Source organism: Uranotaenia lowii, chromosome 3 (genome assembly GCF_029784155.1).
Source record: "Uranotaenia lowii strain MFRU-FL chromosome 3, ASM2978415v1, whole genome shotgun sequence".
Classification (NCBI taxonomy): domain Eukaryota; kingdom Metazoa; phylum Arthropoda; class Insecta; order Diptera; family Culicidae; genus Uranotaenia; species Uranotaenia lowii.
In genome coordinates this window covers 237914053-237935998 of record NC_073693.1, presented here as the reverse complement: position 1 = coordinate 237935998, position 21946 = coordinate 237914053, and the positions used below count along the sequence as shown (strand labels likewise).

Here is a 21946-nt window from a genome sequence, read left to right as displayed (position 1 = left end):
TTTTTGTTTAAGTTGGTGACCGTGGTAGTAATCGAATGATGAAATGGTAATTCCGACAGATGCATTAGAAACGAAACGGGATTATTGATTACCATGAAATATAAAACTTAATTAAATAAATATATGTTCTTCGACAACTAGATAGTTGTTACTATACTTTAAATTTTTAAGACGAACGAAGTTGAAAAAGGATAACAAACCGATTATTGAGTGTGGACCAGTTACCAGAAACCTTTTTGGTTCTTCATCTTATATTAAAAATGGAGGCGATTTCTTTGTAACACCATCACGTATAAACGGACGGTCGGAATGAAGTGAAATTTGGTATCTGCTCAGGGTTTTTCGGGTCAGAGATGGTTTGTATAATACTTTCGAAAATATCACTTTTTATGGAAGGGTACCTCCCAGACAAAATCAATCTAAAGTGGAACAGATATCGAACAATTTTTATACGGTTTATTAAATTAAAGATTAAACGAAGTTTACCGGGTCAGCTAATAACTCATTACAACCGATATAATGGATATCATCGTATCAGAAATGATAACTTAAGTCGTTTACAACGGAGTTGCAAATCACAATTCCCACTGCATAGTGAAAAGATCGTATAAAATATCGTCTGAAGTCAGTATGAATCGGAATTGATAGAAAGTCCGCCATGTTTGTACATTTTGAAATGATTTTGATCCCGTGCTGGTTTCAAGTGAGAAAATCATCGCCAATTCTCTCTGCAACCAGCAGTGCATCCAGATTGCTCAAGATCAGTTGGCGATTGAAAGAACTGGAAAATATTGTCGCTGACAGCGATTCAAAGGCTATGAGAGAAATATCTTGTGCTCTCTCTTTTATTCTCCCAAAAGGTATGAATAAGGTGTCTGGTAACGCCGTAGTTCTCATGGCTTTAGAAAGAAATGAAATTTATTTGTGTATATTGTCTAGACTTTGGTAGGTTAAATGCTGTTTTTTCAACTTTCATACGATTATTCTTTAATGTATATAGAACGTTTATCAAAACAGCATTAGGATATAGCTACGAAAATATTTGCTGGTAAGAAGTTTTATCACAGAGAACAGACATACAAGCTAGTCCACGAAACGTGTGTAAAATTTCCAACGATAGTTTTGAACATTTTTTTTTGTTTTTTGGCTGGGCCTTTTCGAAAATTGGCCACTTGAAAATTTGATTTGTAACTTTTGAACGGCGCAATAGATGGCACTACACAGCAAAAATTATTTCCTGTAAAATTACGCAAATGTCCTGTAACAAAAAGGAGCAGGACAATTACCGTAATTTTACAGGTCGAAAACATGTTTACATGACATTTAATTTTTAATGTGCAACTTTTTTACAGGACATTTACTGTAATAATAAATAAATCTTCGCTAAACTTTCAAAGAAAACAATTTAAAATTACAGGTTTTGTTAATAACAGGTGATTTATTTTAAAGATTGCAGTTTTCAGTGACACGTAATAGTCAAAATTTTTGTCTGTGTATTTCAAGTCAATTTCTAACGTATTTTTTGAATGTCAGCATTTGAAATTTTACACACTTTTTGGGAGATTTTTTGTTCGAGCTTGTACGTCTGTTCTCTGTGGTTTTATAGAGGATAAAACTGTTTTGAATTTTAAAAACTAAAGCTTAGTTCTTTTAGAAATGGGACAGTTACGAATGCGTGTATCTCAAAAACCATTCGTTTGAACGAAATACTTTCTATGAAGAAAATGAAGGTAATGTTATGATATTTCATGAAAAAATTTGAAAAAAAATATTTACCGTTTTTTGTTAAAGAAATTTCTACGTTATTCTTGGTATCTCCCATTGGCCGGCGCACACTTTATTCAGTCATGGTATTAAACAGTTTCTCCAACTTATACTTCGTAAAATTTATAATTTAGGTGGCTTCATCCTCCTTCTTCAATTTCTGATACTTTCCAGTCCAATACTTCTCTTTTAAAAGAAACTGGAAGCATTTGAGTGGATACAGTTGTTTCGAAATGAACAAATTTGATTATTTTTGACCACATTTTTTAACGTTTATTTTTTCGGTACCGGTTTTACAGCTTAAGAGCTTTGGAACTATCAAAAAATGTTTTTTTGTGGTTGGATTTCAATGAGTCATCACTAGGCAACACATTCAGCTTATCGGAGAAAATTGTTTTGGACATTTCAGCGATCTACCCTTAGTTTTTCGCTTATTCAAAATTAAAAATGCTGGTATGAGACTTGACTTCCTTGATGACCCTTAACCGTTGTTGCCGATCATGTGCTTCACTCCAATGCTTGATTTGAACTTTGTGGACATTATTGACAGTGTTTGCATATTTATCCACCACAAAAACTCAGTAATTCTTTGAATAATCAACGGTTTTGTCAGCTATCAATTTGATAATGACGAATTTTAAAGGAAACTGTGCAAAATTATTTTTTTCTTTTTCTTTTGCATCGTACATATCTCAAAAACGCGTAAATTTTAAATTTTGAAAAAAATAGGTCAAATAGAACTTTTTACAGGCAACAAAATACTGTCAAAATTTTGAATATCCGATAACTAGTAAACGAGCTATTAGCAAATGAAAGTGTCCCATTTCTAAAAGAACTAAGCTTTAGCCATTTTTTAAATAAAAAAACACCCAGATCTTCCGATTTTTCCGTTTTTTATCGCCTGTAGACGTCAGTTTGAACAGATTTATGGTTGAAAAGCAGAAACTTTATGTTTATGACGGGTGAAAATGTAGATAAAGATCTGGAAGAATTTCATAGCAGCATCGTTCGTATTCGAAGATTAAGGTTCGGATTCCCGGTCAATAGCGTGAAATATTTAGGAAAAAAGCATCGAAATCAGTTTTCATAGAAATCCACTTCTGCTTGATCAAAGTAGAAAATTTCCAATTTTTTAATCATTAGCACTCGTCGTTAATTAAACAAAGATGGAGGGACCGTTTTCCACCTTTAAAAAGAAAAAAAACCCTCTTTAGGCTGTTTACAGTCATCGATAACGAGAACATCGTTTTCATGATAGGTGGTATGACAAAGAATGTGCAGAAAAAAATAAACGTCATAAAAATAAATAAAATAAAAATTGGCAACACTAAAATAGAAGCTTCAAAGTGAAAACGAAAACTCAAATCAGTTATAGCTCTAATTGCGAAAGATGGACGTGTTAATTAAAGCGAGATTCTAATATTCAGATAATTCGTCAGCTCACGACAATGGCGTAGTTTGTACAATGAGCGCAGATTGGCAAGGCTGATGCTTAGTTTGTTTTGAAATAATGTCAGTTCAGGTTAATAAGCCGAAGTTAGGAAGCGCAGAATACAAAAGTTGCTGCTTTGTTTTTTTAAATGTTGTCAGTTCCGGTAAATAAGCCGAACTTATGAAGCGCGGATTAAAAAAGTTGCTGTTGTTTTGATATGATGCCAGCTTCGGTCAATATGACGGACTGAAGTAGCGCAGATTGGGAATGCTGCAGCTGTGTCTGTTTTGAAAAGATGCCAGCTCCGGTAAATTAGGCGGACTAAAGAAGCGCAGACTTGGAAATTTGCTGCTTTATTTGTTTCGAAATAACGCCAGTTGCAGTAAATAAGACGAACTGAGGAAGCACAGATTACAAAAGTTGCTGCTTTATTTGTTTTGAAACGATACCAGTAGCGGCCAATAAGACGGACTGAAGAAACGCAGATTGCAAAAGCTGCTGCTTTGTTTGTTTTGATATGATGCCAGTTCCGGTGAATAAGACGAATACAGAAACACAGATTGGAAAGGTTGCTTCTTTGTTTGTTTTTTTTAATGACGCCAATTCCGGTAAAACAAGCGGACTGAAGAAACGCAGATAAGAAAGGCTGCTGCTTTGTTTGTTCAGAAATGATGCCAGTTCCGGTGAATAAGACGAACTAACGGAGATCACCGTACCAAACGCAATCACAGATCAACCACGTTTTGATTGACAGCCGGCAATTCTCGGACATCATCGACGTCAGATCCTGTCGAGGCGCCAACATCGAGTCGGATCACTATCTTGTGATGGTGAAGATGCGCCCAAAACTCTCCGTAGTGAACAACACACGAAACAGACGCCCGCCTCGGTTAAATATCGCGCGACTGAAGCAACCTGAGGTCGCGGCACACTACGCTCAATCGGTCGAAACAGCGCTGCCGGCAGAGGGCGAGCTTGACGAAGCCCCTCTCGAGGACTGTTGGGATACCATCAAGACAGCCATCAACAGTGCTGCGGAGAACGTCATCGGTTATGTGGAGCGAACTCGACGGAACGACTGGTTCGACGAGGAGTGTAGGAGGGTGATGGACGAAGAGAATGCCGCGCGGGCGGCAGTAGTGCAAAGAGGCACCCGTCGAAATGTGGAAAATCACCGACAGCGGAAGAGGCAGCGAGTCCGAATTTTCCAAGAGAAAAAGCGCCGCCTGGAGGAGGAGGAGCTCGAGGAGCTGGAGCAGCTGCATCGCTCCCAAGAATCACGAAAGTTCTATCAGAAACTCAACGCATCTCGCAAAGGCGTCGTGCCGCAAGCCGAAATGTGCCAGGATAAGGACGGGGGCATCCTGACGGACAATCGTGAGGTGATCAAAAGGTGGAAGCAGCACTTCGATGAACTCCTGAACGGCGCACATGCAGAAGATCAAGACGATGGGGGAAGGTACATCGCCGGCGTAGAAAACGACGTAGAGGAGCCACTCCCAACGATGAGTGAAGTTAAGGAAGCCATTCGCCAGCTGAATAGAAACAAGGATGGGAAGGATGGCATTGCAGCTGAACTCATCAAAATGGGCCCGGACAAGTTGGCTGATTGCCTACACCGGTTGATAGTCCGGATCTGGGACATAGAACAGCTACCGGAGGAGTGGAAGGAGGGGGTAATATGCCCCATTAACAAGAAGGGCGACAAGTTGGACTGTGAGAACTACCGAGCGATCACTGTCCTCAATGCCGCCTACAAAGTGTTGTCCCGAATCCTACTCCGCCGCCTAACGCCACAAGCAAACAGATTCGTGGGAAGTCATCAGGCTGGCTTCATGGAGGGACGGTCAACGACGGACCAGATATTCACATTACGGCAAATCCTCCAAAAATGCCGGGAACACCAAGTCCCTACGCAACATCTATTCATCGACTTCAAAGCCGCATACGACACGACCGACCGTAACGAGCTGTGGAAAATTATGGACGAAAACAGCTTTTCCGGGAAGCTGATCAGACTGATCAAGGCGACGATGGATGGAATGCAGTGCTGTGTGCGGATTTCGGGTGAATTGTCGAGTTCATTTGAATCGCGCGGGGGGCTTCGACAAGGTGATGGTCTATCCTGCATGATGTTCAACGTGGCGCTAGAAGGTGTTATTCGACGAGCGGTGGGCGAAATGCGGGGCAAAATTTTTAACAGATCCAGTCAACTTATCTGCTTTGCCGATGACATTGAAATAGTCGGCAGATCATCTGCGGCGGTGGAGGAGATCTACCGCAAACTGAAACGCGAAGCAGGAAGGATTGGGTTGATGATTAATACGTCCAAGACGAAGTACATGCTGGCCTGCGGATCCGAGACCGACCGAACCCGCTTGTCCAGTAATAACAAGGTCACGATCGACGGCGACGAGCTGGAGATAGTCGAAGACTTTGTCTATCTCGGCTCACTGGTGACCGCAGACAATGACACCAGCCGTGAGATCCGGCGGCGAATTATCAGCGGAAGTCGTGTCTACTATGGACTCCACAAGCAACTGCGGTCGAGAAGACTTAGCCCTCGCACGAAGTGTAACCTGTATATGACGCTCATTAGACCGGTTGTTCCCTACGGGCACAAGACACTCGAGATATTGCTCGAGAAGGACCTGCGTACACTCGGAGTATTCGAGCGACGAGTGTTAAGAACCATCTTTGGCGGCGTACAGGATAACGCAGTGTGGAGGCGAAGGATGAACCACGAGCTCGCGCGACTCTACGGCGAACCCAGTATTCAGAAGGTGGTGAAAGCTGACCGGATACGCTGCGCGGGACATGTTGCGAGAATGCCGGACGACTGTCCTGCAAAACAGGTGTTCGCTACGAATCCGGTAGGAACAAGACGAGCGAAGTGGTTAGACCAAGTGGAGCGTGATCTGGCGAACGTGGGGTGCCCGAGAAATTGGAGAACGGTTGCCATGGACCGAGTGAATTTTAGGAATTATGTTTGTCAAGTTATGTCGTGAGACGGTATACTATGTAAATAAAATAAAAGACGGACTGAAGAAGCGCATTTTGGAAATGCTGCTGCTTTGTTTGTTTTGAAATGGTGCCAGTTTTGGTAAATAAGGCGAACTGAAGAAGCGCAGATTAAAAAAAATGTGCTTTGTTTGTTTTGAAATGATGCCAGTTCCGGTTAGTGAGACGGACTGAAGACACGCAGATTGAGAAAGCTGCCCAGCAAACAGAGAATCGCTTAAGAAATGATAGCGGAAGTCGTTATCAACGTTACAGCGAATCAAAATTCCTACTTAATAAGTAAAAGATCGTAAAAATGGTTACTTGAAGTCGGTTTAAATCGGATATGATCAAATGTCCGCCATGTTATCAGATTCTGAAGATGGTTTTGCTCGCTTTCTTCTCCCGCGTAGGTTTCAAGTGAGGAAACACTCTTGTTGTTATATCTGCGCTGCACTTTGCTAAAAATCAGATGGTGTTTTTGAAACAATCATCCAATGGAATTTAAATGAATCAGTTTTGAAAATAGCTTATCGAGATATTAAATTTAATTTGAGATAAAAATGTACAGAATAAACATAAAATTTATTTTTACGGCCTTATCGGTGAATGTTATGTTCTCATAGTAAGAACATTTCAAGATTTGAAAATTAGATAGAAGAAGATTAGAAGAAAATTACAGGTATTGAAAATGAGCGAGTAGCAATTTGTTAGAAGAATTTTCACCACATACCAAACTTTTGTTCTAGCACGTATCAACTACTTTGAAGTGCTAGAATCGGACAGGTTGAGTCTAACACAACACTATAGTTGGTCATGCGTGGTTTACACCGCAAAACTTGCAGTCCGAACGAACTTGCGAATTTACAGTGATTAATCTTAGTTAATAAAATTAAGAAATAAATTTAAAAGTTATAAAAATTTTATGAAAGATTAATGACCGCAATTTGTGTGATAACAAACTAAGAATCACAAGAACACATCGATAGAATCGTTCTGAGTTTAAGGAAGCTAATCTAAGCGATTACATTCCATCTTTTTTGTTCCATCTTTTCACCACTCTTGGCATACTGATGTGCAGTGGTAGGTGCAACTCTATCTGTATCTTCTACTAGGCCTACTAGTATGCCTTTGTAAAACAAAAATTTGGTATGTGACGATAATGCTTCTTAATAAATTCTACCCACTCACTTTCACCACCTTTCATTTCTTCTAACTTTTTATCTGTCTATAAAGCAATCATGAAAATTAAAAATAAATAAAACTAAAAGCTACGTGGCAATACTAGAATAGAAGCTTCAAAGTGTAAACAAAATAACAAATCAGTGATATATGGCTACTTGAAAAAGATCCCACAAGGACAGTATTTCTTGCAATATAAGGAGCATCAGCCGAAGTGATTGTTTTAGGCCTTTAGAAAAACAACTATTTTAAGGAATTTGAAATTCATAGCGTAAAACACTTCTTAAAGTTTACGAATCAAAGGTAATCAAAGTAACCCCTGCTTATGTCAATGTGAGGTATGAGGTATGTAATTTCTCGGAATTGCGCTAAAGAAGACCCTTAAAGTTAGTTGAGGACGATGAGCTTTAACATCCTTGTTTCTGGGTTGCAATTTAAATTACCCAAATTTATTTACCATAACGGCGCGAACTACTTAGTTCTAGCGGTTTTGGAGTAATTCAATAGATTATGAAAGTTATTCTTAAAAAAATTACACTGGCAAGGTAAAATGCACACAATTGGTAGCTATTTTTTTGATAAGTCACATTACTTAGAACTTGAGTCAAAAAATCTCTTCTTCGAAGTTATGTATCCACTATTTGCTGTAAAACTTCCACATCCAAAAGTGCAATCCATTACCTCATATACTTCCGATGTTCGTTCACCGGCACAAAGTACTCATCATAGGGATCTCCAATGTCCACCTCGGTATCTTTCTTCACTGGTAGAGCTCCAGCGCCATTCTGATGGCCATTCGAAGGCTTGGACATACTCAGCAGCTCCAAATTGACGGTTTCGGCAAGTGACTTCTCCCCATTTCCATTTGCTTTGCCATTCATCGAAACGGCACCGAGTGACTTTTCTCCGGACTGTCCAAACGAACTGAGCGGTCGTTTTTCTTTCTCCGGTTCGAAGGCCGGATTATCCAACCCATTCATCTGGCTGCCACCATTCTTACTGCTATCCTTGAGGGTGGTGTATTCGCTGTCGTCTCCCGCCATCGGAACTTCGACCTGGCGGGGCGAGGGAGTTGGCACCGCGGTGCTGTTAGTTCCAGAGTTCTGATCTTCATCGCCAATCGAGAGCGATATTTCGTTCTTGTAGGCATAGGCATCGCCCGCCGTGTGATCGTTGTGGCTGGACGACGTAGAATCGTCCATCTTGCCGAGTGTCGTTTACCGAGGGATCGACAACGTGGCAGTTGTGCTTTGAATCTGTAATTAAAGGGAGAAGAGGGTATGTTAAGTTGTGAGTTTAAGGTATTTACCAACTAAAATTTCAAAAATCGATATCCAAAAACATAATCAATAATGTCTAATGGTATGACCCCAAATGATTATTAATGAATGCCTCAAATCCACCTTTGAATCGTTGATTCGAAAATGTATACAGAATTTTTTTTTGTAACATTCTAACAATCTACATATACAAGCCCATCGATGTTATTGAAGTTTTTCTTAACATTTTTTAACATAATTCAGTACTGTTAAAATATTCAAGCAAACTAAATGCATAAAAAAAAATTCAAAACGAAATTACATTACCTATAAAAATGTTTTCGAAAAATATCACATGTATTGCAATATAAACAAAAAAAACTATTTTGTTTTTCTGGCACAAATTATTTAGTATGAGGTGAAAATAACTATTTCCGTTGACGAAAATGATTTTTCTCAACAGATTCATATCCAAATGGAGTTTTTTTTTTTGTTGTTTTTGCGTTGAATAAAATATGATAAAGTAAAATAAAAAATATGATAAAGTAAAAAATTAGAATGCTACATAAAGTTGACAATTTATTTACCCAATTCGCTAGACAAAAAAAATATGGAAAATTCATTCAGACACGACCTCAAGTAATTCTTTACTCAATTGTGGATTTAATGTTTGAACTTTCTACAATTTGTAGAATTTAATTATTTGTCGTTTACTGATTATATAAATCAAAATTTCCAAAACAAATCACAATGAATGTTTGGAATCAATGATATTTTCGGTAATTCATTGATAATTTTTTCAAAATGATGTTTCTAATTCTGAACTAGAAATTTGCCTCAAAATAATTGCTAGGCAGTGATTAGTTGTTGGGAAAATGAAAATAATTATGATGAATCTCACCCATATTGGTCACTTTAAAATGAAAAACGCTCAGAGTTTACCGTTTTGTATTAAACCATAATGTTGCCAGTTTTCGTACTGTTCACCCTTCGTTTCAGAAAGAAACAAATTTGCAACAATTAATGTATGGAAAAAGTTAAAAATCGTATTTTGTTTTAATTTATTTTTCGTGATGTACTAAGCATTTCCAACTGTTATAAATGAGTTTTATGGAAAACAAAAAATCATGAAATGAAGGGTTAAATGTAATTTAGGGCACGAAAATTTGTTATGTCTAAAGATGGCACAATTAAATTCCTCTTCAGTTTTCATTCTTCGACAACATCAGAAGTGATTTTTATTTCCCATCCGAAAAAATGTTCTGCAATCAACAAATTATTGTTTATTATTCATCTTCATTTTCAACTGAAGAGTTGATTAAAACATTCTGCTGTAGTGTTTTGTTAGCAGTGATTTGAAATGTGAATTTTTGATTAGTAAAAAATAAAAAGGGGTTTGTTCTTGGAACACCGGAAATTCGGAATAAAAAAACATGGACAAACTAATCAAATATATTTCGAAAAATTCAAATAGTTTGACCTAAAAAATTCAGTGAATTTGTTATAAAAAAACTGATTAAAAAAAACTGTACTATAAAACTCGGTAAATTCATTGAAAGATTAAAACAAAATATGAAGATTAAAACGATAAGTTTTTAACCATTTAAGAACGATTTTTTTAAAATAAACACATCTTACTACATTTATATTATAAAAACTCATTTATAGAACTCAATTGTAAATTCAAGGGAGAAGCATTTTTGTGCTTGATGATTGAATTGATTTGGTAGAAATTTAGTATCCTGAACTCGAATCTTTTGTCAAATTTGGACTATCAGATTCAACTTTTGTGACATGGAGTTTAAAATGTGCCAGTTAAAAGTGAAATCAATCATTGAAAACTGACTAACTATCAACCTTACATTTAAGAAAAATATGATTCTGATTTTGTTGATCAAACTTCATTCAATAAAGGAATAATATTTTGGTGATGAGAATGCATAATCTAAAAAGTAAAATTAAGCATTTTTATCAGTACTGGAGAAAGTTTTGGAAAAACCTGATTTCATTAGAAATTTTTTTTATTGAAACCTGCAAAACAATTAGATGTATACTTTTAAAATATCCAATACCACTTTTGTTGAAAACTTCTTTTAAATTCCTTTTAATGAGGGAAAGTAAACCAAAAGAAAACTTCTTTAACTTTTTTTGCAGAACTCAAATTACTTGAAGTCTTGAGGAAAGTTGATTATTGATTTAAAATTTATATTTTAAAATTTCATGTTTATGTTTTAAAGTTTTGTCAAAAAATTTCAGAATATTCTTAAATAATTTCAACATATTTTCAAAAATGGTTTCAATAATAAAAACTGATAGAAGAAATGCTTATTTAGATTCAGGGAACCTAAATTAGTCAAAATTACGTTTTTAATTCCATGCACTTCAGAAAAATGTTTATTTAATGGACTTGTGTAATTTATCAAAACATCTTTCAATGTGATGTCGAGCATTGAGAAGAACAAGGAAAAAAATAATTGAGGCAGAAAATGGTTCTTGAAGAATATTTTATAACAGCATAACATTTGTAAGGACATAAACCACTTCTTTAAAATCAAAAGAAAATAATAAATGTTCAAAGTACAATTAAAGAAGCCTTCTGGGTTGAGAATGTTTAGATTTATTTTTAATTTATGAACAACTCTTTCAAACTGATACTCTTTTTAAAAAAAAATATCAATAACGGCGCCGGCCACGTCTTAGTAGTCAATGAGGAATAAAGGGAAGAATATAAGTAAGATACTCTTCAAATTTGGCTTGAACTCCTTATTCCTGAAGATTCCAAAAAATCCTTTGACCCAGAAACAAGAAACCGTCTATACGTCTGCGAATCCATATTCAAGTATCCAAGAAAAGGGCTTGTGTTTGTTTGGGGAGCTTAAAGATCAAGATTCATTTTGTGGAGACCAGACATGTATTTGATATTTAAAGAAAAACTCAAAAAAAAAGTTAATAACAATTTATAAATCAATCAAATTTTTACTCCGATTTCCAATTCGGTTCCAAATTTTCCAAGTTCCAGAGATAAAGTATTTATCAAAATTAAATTGCACCGTTTCAAGCATATTGGAATTAGATAAATTTTTAAGGGACACCTTAAGAAGATTTCTAGGTTGAGATGATTGATTTTTATTTTTTAGAAACTCTGTTGAAATTTGTCAGCAAGATTGCCAGGAAAATCTCTTAATCTGAATCTTCATGAGTTTAATGGACGAGTCATGTCTTGAGAAAATCAGCTAATATTCTTGATAAAAGTATTGACTATTGAACATGAGTATCCATTATAAGTAATTTGTATTTATTTTTAAATATGAAGTATTTACATTTAGGAAATCCGTAAAAAGTTTTAGAAAATCAGTAAAAAATACAGAACCAGTAACAAAAATCAGTTAAAATTAGTGAGATTTTTGATTTTCTGTAATTTTTCTGCAACTGTGACTGTAATATCTCTGTACCAGAAATAAATCACTAGAGATGTGCCGAATATTCGATCAGCCGAATATTCGGCACCGAATACCGCCCCAAAACCGTTAAGAATATTCGGCTCCCCAAATAGTTGAACTAAGTCCAAATTCCAAATTTTCTCGATATCTCTTGGCTTGCCCATTAATCCTATGAAGAACTAGATATATGACAAATCAAATCTGGCCGGGATGCATAAATATTGTTTGAAACATCTCGGATTTTTCCCAGGTTTATTTAGATTATTTTGTAACTCAAATGAACAACCAAAATGTCTTTTTGATAAATTTTTAATTTTGTGTTTGAAAACGATTTTTAAAAAAATCTCAAAATGAACATAAATTTTTGTTTAATCCTCAGAGACAAACACTGCTGCTGTGATTCAATAAAAGCTTAAAATTTCAAGTAAGGGGCCGTTCAGATACCACGTGTACAGAAAAAAGAGATTTTTGACCCCCTCCTCCCCCTCCGTGGACAAGCGTGGACACTTGGTAAACCCCTACCCCCCTCCCCAGATGTCCACGTGGACAGATTTGAAAAAAGTTTTTATTTTAAATACCTATAATTTGACAGCTAGAAAACACCACTTTTTGCCTTTTTGTTATAGAAATGGCTGATTTTGAAAAACCGAATAACATTTCCTGATATAAAAAAAATTTAAAAGTTTTAAATTTCTTAATTATCATATAAATCACTTGCTACTTATTGTTTAAACTTAAACTGGAAATGTGTTCCATTTTAAGATTTTGATTTAAACATCTGAATATTAATTCTCCTTTAAATAGAAAATATTTTGAAAGTAAGTATGTCCACGTGGACATGACCCAAACCCCTACCCCCCTCTCCGTGGACAACCGTGGACATTTCCATACCCAAATTACTTTGATCCCAGATTTCACAGGAATCAAATCTCTTTGGAGATAAATGCCCTAGATGTGACAAGCCATCTGATATCATTTCAGTTTTTGGTGACATTTTGAAAACCAGAGAGACCCCTTTTTGAAAAAGACCTCGTAATACATGATATACACTCAAAAAAAATGAATGGCATTAAAGTAGAAGGAATATAAGGAAAATGAAATAATCGCTTCTGGGTTTTTCATTTAAAACTCGAAGGAATATTCCAACGAATATTCGGCCGAATATTCGTTTGGCCGAATAGTTGAAAACGTCATTATTTGGTACATCTCTATCAATCAGGAAGAATTATTTTACGTCTCAACTTAACTTACGTCTAAAAACTATTGATTAAAAATACAAATACATATAAGGAATATTTTTTTTTACTAGTTCCACAGTTTTAAATGTTTAATTGAGTAGACTTTACAGTGTTTTAAATGATTTGTAAACTATTTTTGTCACGTTTCGACATGATAGGGAAACCCTCTAGGGTATTCAGTTGACAATAGTCATAAGTGAGAGAGCTGCGCTCCAATTGTAAAAACTGTGTATATCAAATACAGACATGAGTCTTTCAGTTTTGGAGTGACTACAAACCAGACCAGATGTGTTTAATTTACTTCTTTACAATCAATTAGAAAACTCCTCATTTTATAAAATGTATCCTTATTCAACACTTAGTTATTTGATTTGGTGGTTAACACAAGTATCTCATTCTATGTCATCAAGCAGTTGGCACTTTTTAAGAATATTTTTAACTTGAACTTTAGCTTTTTATCGCTGCTTAACATTTGTTTGGGTAGACGTCAACTTATCCAGCTTTTTTCGATAATGCTGGAACTATGGACAACACCCTAGTAGGGGAGGAGCGGGCTATATGCGCCTATTAAGCAGAATACTAATTTAATCAAATATCACATCGAATATGTAGGGGAGAGTGGGGTATCATGGGCCACTTTTTTTCTTTGTTTCATAACTTCTTTATTAGAAAAGACAAAATGAAAAAAATAAATGGAAAGGTTCTCTACATTTTTGAAGTACCATTAGGCATTTTTTGTTATTTTTTAAATACATTAATTCCTCAAGTTTTGACTGTTTTAAAAAAAGTAATTTTTTTTGCATTTTGAAAAACTGTGGGGAAACGTGGGCCACCAAATCCAAATTGACTAGATAACGTGCAAAGTTTATGAGTTGACCCAAAACTGAAATTTCATAATTCATTTAGTTATTTAAAAGCGATTTCAGAAGAGGAAACTAAAAAGAGAGTTGTGTATGATCGAATAGATCCTAAAACCTGGCTTGCGAACGTTTCGGCAAAATTCCATATCTAGGATTTTTGTTAGTCTCTATCGCATTAGAAAAGATGGACAAAACATTTTTCATAATTCTTCATTTGGCATAAGAAAACTTTACACATAGTAATAACGTATTTTAAGTTCTGAACGTGTATAAAAACACCAAAATATAGGTGGCCCAAGATACCCCACAAAATGTGGCCCACGATTCCCCACAAGCAATGATTTGGAAATTTGTTGCGTTTGTGTGACCTATTTATGTTTCATCAAAAATTCCTTTTCCACGTGAAAGAACATGACAAAGCCGAGATCATAAGCGTATGAGCATATTTTTGTTATGTACTTGAGGTCTCGCACGGATGCAATTTTGCGGGTGCTTGTTTAATTATGAAAGTACGTTTTTCTACGCTAGTTTCATAAAAGAAGCACATGATACGTACATAAGTCAACAACATATAGAAAAACATGCTTACGCAAAACGACGACGATGACAGTTGGATTGGGATTTTTATCTCAACACACAGCTGAGATATTTGAGGTGGCCCACGTTTCCCCATGGCCCACGTTACCCCACTCTCCCCTATACAATAACTATATACACGTGTGCAGGCATCTGTTTTCTATACAATGGAGTAATTTTTATGTAAAAATTTTCTTCTGTTTCCAAGAAAACGATTTTATTGTAAGTGTTGTCTAAAATGCCGAACCTCAAACCGTGCGGGCTAAATGCGCCTATTTATGTTTAGAACAAAATTTCTGTTTTTTGGGCAATATTTCCGTATAATTTTATTGAAACTGCTAGAAAGTAATAATTTCCGTTCGACAGAGTTGAAGTTTTATAAAAATCTATGTGTGTAATTTTATGGAATAAAACAAAAGTTAGGGTTGCCATACTATGGAGGCAGTTCATCCATGAGAAAAACTTTATCAAATCTGTTTTTAGATCTTCAATTCTCTTTTAAGATGTTATTCAGAGCTTAGATTTGAAGGTTCAATGATAAAAATCATTTATTTATTCTATTTAACCTGTTATTTTAGGATGGAGGCATTTTACAATCATGATGGGGGCATACAAAAACGCTCTATTATTCCACTATATAATCATTATTAAACCTCCACTAACGCTGAAATATCTTTTATTTCTTAAGTTCATTTCAGTCAGAAACAAAAACCATCCTAGTTTTTGTTTTATGGTTCTTTACGTATAATTTTTAAAAGTCGAAATATTACATCAAAATGTATCAAAACTTGTATGATTTTTTATTTTTTTTTTTGAGTTTGTAAATTCATAAAATTCTTTCTTGCCCTATGTTCTAAGCGTATCACCCTTAAAATACATTGGTCAGATAAGCTGTCTAGTCAGCCATTTCCTCAAACAGCCGTAGGGTCATTTAACCCGATAGGCCCATTTGGGAAACCTTTCCCCTAGATATATGTTCTTCTGAAAGCTTGATTGGTTCCGCATAGTTTAGTTTTTTTCTTGCAGACATCCTGATATACTTATCAAGGCTTCTTTTTGCCATGCATCTTTCAAAATAACCAAAGTATTTTCAAATGTTCATAGTTTTGCACTATTTCACTGCCATTTACAACTACTGAACATTTCATTGTCCATTTTACCCGATTGGTATTTGCAAACATAGCTATAGTATTTGTCTTCCTGTATCAGAGTGAACAGCTCCATAATCCTTCTCACGGCTCCATTGTTCAAAAGGGCATTTGGTTTCACCATGAGTCACCCCCGATCAACAACTTGACCATCAACGGATTAACTTTGCTCCAATAAGGAAATTCACAAGACAAGCCGCAATACCTTTTAATTGCTTGTCAGCTCTAGACTCGATTCCGATATCCAAGGAACACTCTTCACTTCTGCCCGATTATCCGCCAATTAGCACATTGGTCAACATCCTTCCGCAAATCTTAATGAGATGCACTTTTCATTGACGGCACCAAACACCATCAGCATGACGTCATGTTAATCGCCAAAATTCCAACCACGCGTTCTAAATTCCTTCGGAAACACTTCAAACTTCTAGGCGCGTTGGCACATTCCCCACCCAAAAACAAAACCAACCCAGTAACGACCAATCTATCACTTGACAGCACTGAACAAATACCGAACACTATTCGAGAAGTTGGTACCAGAGCGTGCGAATGACTAATTCACGCTTGTAGAGCAGTAGCAGAAAAAAAATTGCAGGAGACTTCAACGAGTTCAAGGCAATAGAATGGGAACGGTTTCCCCCGAAAGAAGTTTTAAAAAAACTGAAACCGACAAACTCGCGATCCCGATCCACGACACCCGAACCGATCTGCACCTCGACAGGGAATGTTCCTAAAGTCAACCGGCCAGGCAAGTTGCGAAAATATTTCTCTTCCTTCGGCGGCACACAACAACACTCCCCGGTCTGGGCAAGAAAGAACTCCGAAAAACAACTCCACCAATACATAGATGAAAGACAGCGTCGTCGTCGAGATTGTAGAACAACAAAACGAAAAGGTCGGCCGCCGTTCATTTAACTTCACCCGTCGACATAACTTCACCCCAATCTATGGGCGCCCGAGGGTGTTGACGAATGTTTGGAAACATGACTTGTGCTGGAAAGAACATAAGGACAGTCAGGTGCGAATTTATGGAGATGATTGGTAAACATACAGAAACAGTGAAGAGACGTTATACTTCAAGACAAAAAATATATTTTGAACCACCTTGTATTTATTAAATTATATTCTAATTTTCGCGAATTACTATGATACTGTTCAAACATATCTGAGTTTGAAATAAAATGCCTCGAATGACCTAACGAACCCCAATCGTCAAAATAAATAAAGAACAAGTGATTTTAGTATTTTACGAAAATCAAGTAATATTCATGAGTTCGGATTCAGGGTGATGCTGAATCAAGAAGGACACACCAGCAGAATGCAATATCGAACCATCTGAAAAAGAGTGTCTTTAGATACTAAGTACAAAATTATTTGAAGCACAGAAGCCCATGCGCAAGTAATGGGGAGATTTTTATGGATTTTTTAAATATTAAGGACCCTTCAAATGAACAGGTAACGTACTAGCTTGACGAAACAAATATTAAGATACGAGCTGATAAAAATCTTTTTAATCTTGAAAACTGAAAAAATAATCGTTTTAATGCGTGAAATAAATAAATTGAATGAATAGCTTTTTAAAATAAAAAAATATTTAACAGAAAAATTGATGAAAGAATTATGAAAAACGATTGTCGACGTAAAAATAAAAAAACGACCATCTTGTTCATTGAACTGATTTGAAAAATACCATTGAAAATAGAGAAAATGCAAAAAACAATAGATTTATTATAGAGATAAAGGAAAACAAAACTCTGTACCATGAATAGAAAAACTTATATAAAGCTGCTACATATCTTTAAGTTTTTGAAACAATAAAGTCGCGATATGCAGTTCAAAATATGTCCATCAATCATAACCTTATGAAACTCTCCATCAAAATAATGTAAACTCAGCAGCGAATTTAAACGATAATTCTTAAGGAGGGGGGGGGGGGGGGTGGTTAGGGTCTAACAAGTAAAAAAACACCATTTTCACGATTTTTTCTAGGGCTATCGTTCAAACAAATGTATTCAAATTTTTTGCATTATACAAAGCATTGTTAAAAGAACATTTAGTAATTTTTTCGTAGAAAATATTGAAAAATGAGTCGGTGACGGAGCACATTCGAGGGTGCCTTTTAGAAAACAGGATTTGCGGTGGACACTGTATCTCTGCAAAGAATCATCTGAAGTCGAAAATTCAGACCAAAATATTTTTAATAGATGTTTTTCTGGAAACCAAAGTATTTATTTAACTTAAAAAAAATTTATGAAATTTTTGTGGCTGTTTGAAGTAAAAACTACGATTTTTCACGAAAAAATCCGCCATTTTTTATCTGTAAAATCTCCCAAAAGTAAAAAAGAAAAAAGAAAAACGTTGGGGTCTGGTATTTTATATGTAGAAAATATGTTCCAAATTTGAAAAGAATCGGATAAGTAGTTTTCAAATGACGATGTCCGTGGACTTTAAAAATGTGCTTTCGAGAAAAACGCGTTTGAAGTTTCTGATCATGCTTTCTTGCAGTATTAGATAGGAGGAGATAAAGGCCTATAATTTTTACAGTTTTGCTTCAATTGACTTGAAAATTTGACATTCTTGAAATGTTTTACAACAAGAAAAAAAAATCGATTTTTGAAGTGTTAGACCCTAGCCCACCGCCCCCTCCCCCCCTCTTTTAAGGAAATTTTTTTTATCAGACAATTTGCGCCGGAGGTCTTTAGATCTTCCCCAAAATAGATAATTCTGATCATTTTGATGACTCACATGTATTTTTTCAGATTTCTTATAAAAATTATTTTTCGAGTTAGATAACGTTAGATTAGAAAAATGAGAAAAATTCTTGTGTTTTAAGAATTTTAAACAAACCCAATTTTCAATTTTGGGGAAGATCTGAAGACCGCCGGTACGAACGTGTCATATAATATAATAAATCCCCTTAACTTAATCAATTCAAATTGAACTTGTGCTAACATAAAAAAAATTAGTTTTGTTCATGCAATACAAATAAAAAACTTCCTATCAAATGTTGCAAGTGAAACTTGCATATCGAGTACTTTTATTTCTAAGCAACCAATAATATCTGTTTCATTTTTCACGATTGCGAATAGTTGAGTTTCTGAAAGAAAATTTTATTTTTATGAAAAAAAAGTTTTTATGAAAAAAAAGTTGAGATTCATAGATTTCTAGCAATCAAAAAAAGTATTTTGAATCTCTATCAGTTTATTTTAAGAAGGGGAAAATATTCAAATATGCGCCTAAAGTAAGGTTGCCCGGTTTTATTTGGGTTTGCACGGATATTTTGTGCAAAATTTGGGAACAGTCCAGCCCTGCTCATTTGCCCGGATTTCATTGAAAAATACCATGGATTTATTTACTTTATTTGGCAAATCATACAAAAAAAACAACAAGCGCCTCAAAATCGAAAGTTTTTGAGCAAGTTTTATTTAAAATAATCATGAAAGGTTTTTTGGAAGCCTTAATTGCGTTTCAAAATTCATCGATGAGTTTTAATGAAACAAACAAAAAAATTTAATTTTATTTCTTGATTTTTGTTGAGTAATTTCAAAGTTTTGGGAAAATTTGTCTGGATATTTCCCGTTTTTCTAGTCGTCACGTTTGAAATCAAATGCCCAGATTTGCTAGGTTTTAATAAAAAAAATTGCCCGGTTTGTCCGGCCTCGTTACTTGCTTAAAACAATCTGGCAACCTTAGCCTAAAGGGTCAAATGTAACTACAGCCGTTTGACGAACTGGCTGAAAAAACAACATTTCTAATCAGTACATGATGTTGAAAATACGCTATGATCATAAGGCATGAAAAATTTATGAAATTATTAACTCTTAATATTTTAAAAATTCATATAAGATTTTCATAGGTATCTATATTCAATTTTTGACTTTTTTTAAATTATATGTACAGGAGCTCAAAACATAAATTTGGGTGGTTTTGTTTCTAGTTCAGTTGAGCATCGAAAGCACAACAAATTAAAGCTTTTATGAAGGTTTAATGATGATTAAAAAGTGAAACAAGAAAGTGTTTTGTATGCCCTTATCATTTTTGTAGATTGCCCCTATCTAAAAAAAAGATAAAACAGAATTAATTTTTAATTTTTATCATTTAGCCCTGAATCTAAGCACACACGCATACACTTTTTTTTTTCAATATTCGATAGTAAAAATAAACAATTATCTCTCTGTACCCTAAAGACTCGAAAACTACTGAACCCATCAATGTGAAGTTTTGTATGAAAGAGTTTTTGGGATCGGTGATGGTTTCTATAATACTTTCAAACCACTCCGACTTAAAGGAGGAGGGGGACTCCCATACAAAATAATAAAAATATGACACAATTCGAACAGTTTTCGGAAACTTCTTAACCGATCAACGTGAAATTTGGATAAGGGGGGGGGGGGAGGTGGCTCTCCTACAAAATCATCAAAAATTTGACAAAATTTCAACAAATAATTTTTAATTGACAAATAAGTTTAAACAAAATTAGATAATATATTGTATTGAAAGCCGCTTCCCATTTTATCGAATGATGACTTCCATATTGTAACATACATATTACAAAAAAATGCCTTAGTGTTTTCATAAATTTTGACACGTTTTTGATTATGTACAAATTTGCCTACATTTAAATACTCCTCTGGCTTAGAAAACTTAAATGCTATCCTCTAGGTCACGGTTGGTGACACATTTTATAAAATTGTATCAAAAATAAACATTGTTTCATGCTCTGCATCGGCAAGTATATGTGTATTAATAGCCGAAATCTTAGGCAAGATAAAAAAAATTGTATGTTTTTTTGTACTGAACCAAAGCAATCAAATGATTCCTTTAAATTCAACCACGGTATGTTTTTTTGTTATTAAAATAAGATTTTTTTGTACTTGAACTTTTTTTTTTTATTTTATTGAAAAAGGACAACCAAATTATGACAAAGGCGGTAATTCTTGTTATGAATTAGAAAAAAAAATCAAAAATATTTCATTCGAACCAAAGCATTGAAATTGCCTTACCTCCGGCGTTTATTAACGAAGAGTAGTCATTTCACAATTTTAATTAACGATTGCGAATATAAACAAGAGAAAACTTGTTTTGAAAAAAAAAATATTTGAAAAACCAAACAGCACGAACTTGTTTACAGATTTCACATATAGCTGAATAAGGAATGTATTCGACAAAAAATGCATCTTTGTTATGTAAATAACTTTTGAACGTATCGATTTTCAGTGAAGCTACCTATTAATGTGATGTGTACGTGTTCAAAATCTGGTGACAAGCTGGTGACACACCACTTGTTTTTGGGAAAGCGTCCAATAATGGAGTTCATTGACATAATTTTATGGGCAGGATTGAGAAAAGTCCCAATGGGAGACCCAAAAACAGCTGGTAATCAACTTTTCGGCCAAAGTTCACATGGTAAATTGTTTAAGAAGTGCTAGAGGACCCAATAATGAGCTAAAATTTGAATAAAAGTGAAAATGATTGATTTCATGAAGCGAGAGGAACGTGAGAAGTTTTTTTCAAGCTCCATCCGAAAATATGAATAGGGGAAGCGATAAATCAGTCAAATTTTTCTGACTGCATCATCTAGCTGACTTATAAATAGACCTAACTTAATTTCTACCATGTAAAAAAGCTGCCCATCGCTAAAATAAACAAAATACGGTGATCAAATCGTGCTCAAAATAACTGAACTGCTTATGGGGAGATAAATTGAAAAATTTCGTATTCGATAGCAAAATGAACTCTTTAGCGGTCACCTGGCAGGTTTCCAATCAGAAACTTTTCGTTGACAAGTCTCGCCTGTGTTTTCCGGAGATAAACAAGGAAAAAAATTGGAAAATTTAATGTCTAGTTGAGAAGGCTAATGAGGATGTGTGGAAACTGCAAATTGTTCAGTCTTTCATAACGATTGTCTTGTCAATCGTTATGAAAGACTGAATAATTTGCAGCTTCCACACATCGTTAGCCTTCTCAACTAGACTGAATGGTGTACATTTCAGATCAAGATGATTTAAAGGTCATAAAAGTTTATTTGGTGGTGCTCAAAAATTAAA

General features: G+C 35.1%; 1 protein-coding gene across 5 annotated transcripts in view; it reads right to left on the bottom strand.

The window, feature by feature from the left end:
- Window positions 1–21946, bottom strand: part of LOC129758486 (uncharacterized) — a 250910-nt gene that overhangs the window by 21895 nt on the left and 207069 nt on the right. For 4 of the 5 annotated variants that reach the window (XM_055755989.1, XM_055755990.1, XM_055755988.1 and 1 more), the window contains one exon: window positions 8060–8634. In XM_055755989.1, coding sequence (XP_055611964.1) covers window positions 8060–8580 — 521 coding nt within the window. In that variant the 5' untranslated portion in view covers window positions 8581–8634. Of the gene's footprint in view, window positions 1–8059; window positions 8635–16104; window positions 16621–21946 lie in introns of those variants that run through there. The other variant, XM_055755991.1, reaches the window with a different exon arrangement.